General features: G+C 38.7%; 1 protein-coding gene across 1 annotated transcript; it reads right to left on the reverse strand.

Moving 5' to 3' along the window:
* Positions 1-1,295: 1,295 nt before the first annotated feature.
* On the reverse strand, positions 1,296-6,482 carry LOC124122812. The gene is made up of 3 exons (XM_046485959.2): positions 6,440-6,482; positions 5,241-6,180; positions 1,296-4,941 (listed from the first exon to the last, which is right to left on the reverse strand). The coding sequence occupies exons 1-3, from the start codon at positions 6,455-6,457 to the stop codon at positions 3,623-3,625; spliced, it is 2,277 nt and encodes a 758-aa protein (XP_046341915.2). The 5' UTR covers positions 6,458-6,482; the 3' UTR covers positions 1,296-3,622.
* Between the last annotated feature and the right edge of the window lie 312 nt (positions 6,483-6,794).

Genomic DNA, 6,794 nt, shown 5'->3' on the forward strand with positions numbered 1-6,794 from the left:
TGTCACCTCATACACAGGTGTATGGCAGATAGTTACTGAAGTGACTATAAAAAAGCCTTGTTTTATAAAAAAAAAGTTTTGGAAATTTAATTAACATATCTTTCTTTTGTTCGTTCATTCACTCGATTCTTTCCCACATTGAACTGCACGTTGTAACAATGATTCTAGATTCTTTATTTTAGTATTGGAGGCCTCGTGGCCCAGAGTACAATACCTTCATATCTAATTTATTTGTGGATCTTTCACAATTAATATACAATTAGTCCATGGTGTGTGTCATAATACATAATACACAATAATGTGTTTTTTTTGTTTTGTTTTTTGTTTTTTAAATTTCTCTTCAGATACAAAGAAAGACCTTTGATTGTTGAATTAATTGTAGAGGACAGTAGTTCAATTAAGGATGTTTATGGTAAATTGTGGAATGAATGTATTTCTACCTCGCTCATGATATGTACAGACTAGTACAAAATGGTACTCGTCCTCAACAACTAATTCATCACAATGGTCAAAGTGAGTGAGTGAGTTATGTTTAACGCCGCTTTTAACGGTATTCCAGTTATATCACGGCGTGTCAGCGGAAGGAAAGCCGCAAGTGATGCAGGTCGTAGACGTTTACCACTTCGATGAAACCCACGACCACGGGTATGGTGCTGACAAACCTAGAAACATAATCGGGGCAAACCCACAACCATAGGTTTCTGGCTTGCCCAAGGGATGCAACTCTGCACAGCGAATCACGGCGCCTTAGACGACGTAAGCACAACACAAACCTAGTTAATCAAAAGGAACCGTACACAAGAGTAATGAGTGAGTGAGTTGGGTTTAACGCCGCTTTGAATAGTATTCCACTTGTATCAGGCGTGTCGAGGCGTGTCGAGGAAAGCCCGAAGTGATGCAGGTCTTAGACGCCCACCGCTTTGGTGAAACCCACTAGCACGGGTACAGAGCTAGCTGCATAATCGGGGCTAACCGGGATTCGAACACAGTGTCATAGGTTTCTGGCAACTCTTCATAGTGAATTACAGCGCCTTGGGCGATTGGGCTAACCGTGCCCCTGTACACAACTGTAACAAACTATCATACAACAAGGATGTTTTAGATGATATATATATTGCATAACATTCCATGAAGAAACAGTAGCAATATTACACTATCATAAATAACAAAATATATGCACAATAAGTGCAAAACACACAAGTATATTCAACATACAAAGGAGGCACATTATAAGAAGTTTATTTTAAAACAAGTGTATTATAATGATATGGAAACATTACGAGAATTGAGCAAAACTATGGTAATTTGTTTATAATTGTAGGTAAGATCACAGATCTTGGAAATTGTTTCTGGATAACTGATGTTAAAAATTATTAAGAATTGTATTTTTTTACAGTGTACCAAATTCTTTACTATGATTGAGGATTATTTGTGATTCTCTTTCTTGGTCTGTATTTGAAACAAGACAGTGCATAATGTTGCTCATCTTCTAAGACGTCACATGTTTTACAGAGACGTTGTTCCACTGGGGTTTGTGTTTTTGTATATCTACCAGTTTAAATTTTTAGTTTGTGATTACTTAAACGAATATGTGAGAAAAATATGACCCATGAGCTTTGTTTTTACAATATGTAAGATAATTCTCAATATATATAGATGACTTGACCAACCTGTATGTACTTAAACTTGCTGTTGGATAAATGGGAATCCCTTAATGAATTTTTAAATTTCAATGGATTCATTGCATTTATTTGTGTTTACTATTTCAAAATTTTGTTTTATTTAACCCAGCCAACATTTTGCCCAGAAATATGGATATTTGCTAGCAAAGCATGTTTAAGAATGATATTTGTTGTGTTTTCTATTTAGGACTTCTAATCAATTATGTTATATTATTGGTACTAATAGCGGGTATATACCAAGTTCTGTCTGATAGGCCAAGTTACGTGTTGTCTTGCCAAGGATTTCCTTGTGATGGCCATTTAAAGACACTGTTTCTTTTATTGTTCTTTCCAAAGATAACTACATTAACAACAACAACCAATTTGAACCAATCCTCTCCCATTGCTTACACTTCCTTCCCCTGTATATGACATTATATGGCGGGGAACAATTGATGCACTGCAGCAATCTCTACTTGTCTATACTATAACGAAGTTTGGGAATACAGACAATGAGAAAGAGTTCGAAACTTGGCTAATACACAGAGCAAGTCTTTATCTGAAGCATTTCGATGTGATATACATCTCTGGGGCTAGTACTGACTTGTGTGAATTGTAGTGTGATAGGAAATCTTAGCTAGTAATCTTCTGAATCTGTAAATTCTTATAAACAAAAGTGACAAAGTTTTCCATTGAAAAAGTCCGACTACATGCGCGCTACAATGGGTCGCGTTTTGGGGCCCTAGACGATGCACTCTGTCAAACAATATTGTCTCTTCCACTTTAAGAGTTTCCTTATGAATGTTGTTAATTTTTCTTATGTCTCTTCTTCTCCAACTTTTGTTATCCCGCTGAATAACAGATTATTCCTCATCTCCTCCCACTGTAGGTCTCACCTGATGTAGATCACAAGATAGGGAGCCAATACACTCTTTATTCTTCTTTCTCATTTTTCAATTAATCCACCCACTTCCAGCTTATGTTGCTTGTTCGATGTCTCAGTGGTTGAGCGAGTTATAGCTTGCTCCTTCGCATTTTCATCATATTTATTGCTCATGAATTGAACATCTTGGAGGGTCTTAATAGCATCATCTGTTTTCTCCAACCTAGTGGCATGGATTGTCCAGTCCTCCCTCGCTTGAGGACGTCAATACCTTTCTGTTCATATTCAGAGGAACACAGGGACGATCAATCAGATAAGTAGTCCTACGGAGGCATGTGAGAAAAAAAGTTTTTTGGCCAGAACATATACTTATACTTAACTTCTAATGGTAGTTTTAAAAAGGCATCATCATATGACAAACTCTCTCAAATTGAGTAGATATAATTGACTTAATATTTTTCATATCAAAGATAAAACAATTCGTGCCACATTTGCATTGGTTTAACCTTTTTCTGAAAATAATATGCCATCAGAATGTTTGTGGAAATAGGAGGAAACATAACTAGTTGTCACAAAGCCTTTACTTATGCTTCGGGGATGATCAAAGGGAAACAGTGCATTTAGATCAAAATACCTCTCAAAGATAGAGAATCTAATTGTAACTAAATGTAATACAATGAACACTTTTTTAAAGGATAACTTGTTTCATTCATTCAGGTAAATTGATATCAAAACAATATACTGTATGTCAATTATACATAACCCAACCCCTGCTTGTAAGCAGGAAATACAACTGTATGAGTAGATATAGTTCAGCGAACGTCATCGTTTAGGTGAATAGATCCTTATAAAATAACTTTGTCCTTTTGACTTCTGTAAATAAGATTTTAAAACTCATACACGTCACTGTCCATTGCATGCACAGGGCAAGCTGCATTGCCCATTGCACGCATGGGGCTAACGGCCTGACCAATGCACGCAATTGGCAGTTGCCGTGATTGGATGTAACATATACATGCTTGTGTTTATAAATCACTATGTAGTGATGATGCCAAGTATACTCTCAAGCGGCCGATGATTACCGTGGCGATTCCTCTCCCACATCCATATACGGAGCAATAGGTGGCAGAACGTCGCCATATTTCTGCAACAGTTGCACAGCCAGTTCTAGGGCGTGGGAGGCGTTGTCTGCAATCACTGTGTTAGCCAGACCGCGTGTCCATGTGTTGTGATACGACGACAACTTCCGATATGAGTTGTCAATCAACACGTGAGGAATGTCCAGTAAAGTGCTGAGAATATGTCCGTGTAATCTGTCCGTGATGACAACACGACCACGCTGCAGAAATATCAACCCATTATTGGCTATCAGGAAAGCAGTTTCCATGGTTGTATGTCCTGTCTGAGTTTTCCAACCCAACCAATCTGAACAGTGCACTGTAATCCCTAATGGAAGTTTGGGCAATTTGTATCCGGGAGTCTCGTCGTCTGAACGCTTCAACCACAAAATATCAAAAGAAGGGGAGATAAATCTTGGAACAGCGCCAATCTGAAAGGCCATGTCTGGAGCCATCATCAGTATTGGTTTACCTTTGAAGTAAGTCTCCGCGTACCCCAAGGATTGCCTGTCTCTAAGTACCATGGTGAAGTTCCCTTGATTTTGGTACAATTTCTTACAAAATTCAAGATGTTGTTTTTTGGATTTCTTATTTAGAAATATGCTCTGGGGAAACAATATCATCATAAAGTTGGAAAACCGTTGGAATATTTTTTCACGTAATTTATCACTTACAGAATATCCAACGAGGTTCCCACCTCCGTGAATTAACACAACGAGGTCATTGTGGGAGTATCTAGTTGTCAGGTTCTTGGCATAGTCAAGATTCCTGTCCGTACAAGCATGAAAATTACAGTAATATAGAAGTTTTATACCGAGGCGTCTCAGAAGAAACACCTCACCCGTTGTAATAGCAGGGTCACCTTTGTTTTCGAAAGACGCGATGTCTAATAGTATTGCTTGTTTGTAAGGCGAAAGCATGTCAGAAAACAAGTTGAAATGAACTCTCTGTGCTTCTCTGATGATGTCCAAGGACGATGTAAGACTTTGAGAAAGAATATCTGTTTCTTTCGGACTCAGGATTAGCTTTCTTTTGAGAAAGTTTTCTACACTCGACGTTTTTATGCTCAGGGCGTTTGTGGAAAAGTCCTGGATATACTTAGAAAATGGTTTTCCTTCAAATGATTTTCCTAAGAGATTACTGCTTCTGACAATACGCCCTGGTATGAAATATCGATATACATCACCGATGGCGTTGTTTGTGTTGACGTCATTGTATCTCACAATGATAAAACAGAAACAGAGAAAGCAAAGTCCCAAGATGCGTGTTCTAATGATCTCTGAAAAACAATAATGACGAACAGCAATTATGTTTGACCTCGGCATATATACATTTGAATAGTTTGTAAACAGTCGTGGCGTAGAGATCGAATATAATGTTCTATATCAATAATACAGTAACTTTAATTCAATATGCCGCAAATGTTTGTGTATGCCCACATATCAACTTTACATAATATTAACATGTATTTAAAAATCATGCTTGTAATTCTGCAACCTATGTCAGATAATATTTACGTATTCATTAATATGCAGCTTAACATTCTGCAATTCAATTACTAAATAAAAAACTACTTACTTGATGGTGTATAGAAAATGGAGGAGTAGGTGTTTCCTTTCTTGTCCAAGACATAGATAATTAAACCAAGGGAACAGATGCCAAGTCCGGAGAAGTTAGCAAGTGTTGCCTCCCTTTGTCCGACTGAGTAAAGCAGCAGCACAACGAGGATCCGCTTGAAGATGTTGGCGACGGAGTGGCTGACAACAGACATGTAGAGCAGCACGACGTTGGTTGAGATGTAGGAGTAGATGACGTGGAAGACGCTGGAGCACAATGCTGTTTCAACCAAGAATGAGAAAGATGTCGACACAAATTTTTGTGAAGCAAGGTATTTAGTGCCAACAACCAGTGTAACACAAACACCTGCAATGCTGAAGACCAATATCTTCGGTCTCAGCTGGACATGTTGAGTGGAAGGGTCCTTCTGTTCCAATTTGATGGCCACGTTTCTGAAGGCCAGTATTATATTGGACGTAAAGGCCATGGCAACGCCAGCAGCTGTCAAGGACGTATTAAAGGAATTTCCACAAAAACCTACAGCACCACCGATGATGAGAGGAAGAGTGACATAGATGGAGGGTGGCAGAGATGTTCCTAAAACCAGACGCTGAATAATGGCACTCGTTACTGGTTCCAGGAGCTTTATGGCGAATGTGGACGACGCATGTACCAACGTCATGCTGTAGTTTGTAGCCATGGTGGCCAACACGTGGCAGGCAACTTTCACCCACAATATCTTCTTTGCCTTTGTGGAACGTGGGTCCCAGAGGTGTACATCGGTGAGCAGATAGCACATGGTAACCTGACATAGTGTGATGATGATCGCCCATATGAACCTATCAAGCCCATTACCCAGGAATTTGCCGGATGTCCCCAAGAACATATAGGTAGACTGGTGGCATAGGAACGACGTCACAGCCCAACTGATGAATGATGCTGATCCAAAGACGAGCGTCCGCTGTAATGAATAATGGTTATGAAATTAGATAAGGGTGTCAGGCTGAAGACGTTCAGTAGTTTTGAAATAATTCCATTAAATCTTTCTGAAGTTATTTCAAGGTTAGAAAAACTTAATCTTTTATTTGAATAGATTCATGGCCGTTCTGAGTGTCAGATCCACCTCAATAGGATTATTAAAAATAATATGACATTCTTTTAGGAAATGTATCTCTCTTTATTGTTAGATGGCAGTTGATCGGGTGGTCAGGCTCGCTTACTTGGTAGATGGATGTCATCGTATCCCAAATGCGTAGATCGATGTTCACGATATCAATCACTGGCTTGTCTGTCCCAGACTCGATTGTTTACAGACTGCCGTCATATAGCTGGAATATTGCTGTGTTTAACAACAAACAATCAAAACTTGAGTCAATACAATATAAAACGACAAGCATAACCCTATAGACATGTGTGCGTGCGAGTTCATTCATCAGAAATCTGTCATTTACGATGTGTTTATAAATATGAACTGCTAACCACGCTCATAGTCATGTTGCGTGTCGTGGTTAGAACCGTAATTGATCTATTGAAATGTGTCATACATTCGTGTTCGGATATAGGTACAACATCTAC

This window comes from Haliotis rufescens, unplaced genomic scaffold (assembly GCF_023055435.1).
Source record: "Haliotis rufescens isolate VD_foot unplaced genomic scaffold, xgHalRufe1.0.p SCAF_3, whole genome shotgun sequence".
Taxonomy (NCBI): Eukaryota; Metazoa; Mollusca; class Gastropoda; order Lepetellida; family Haliotidae; genus Haliotis; species Haliotis rufescens.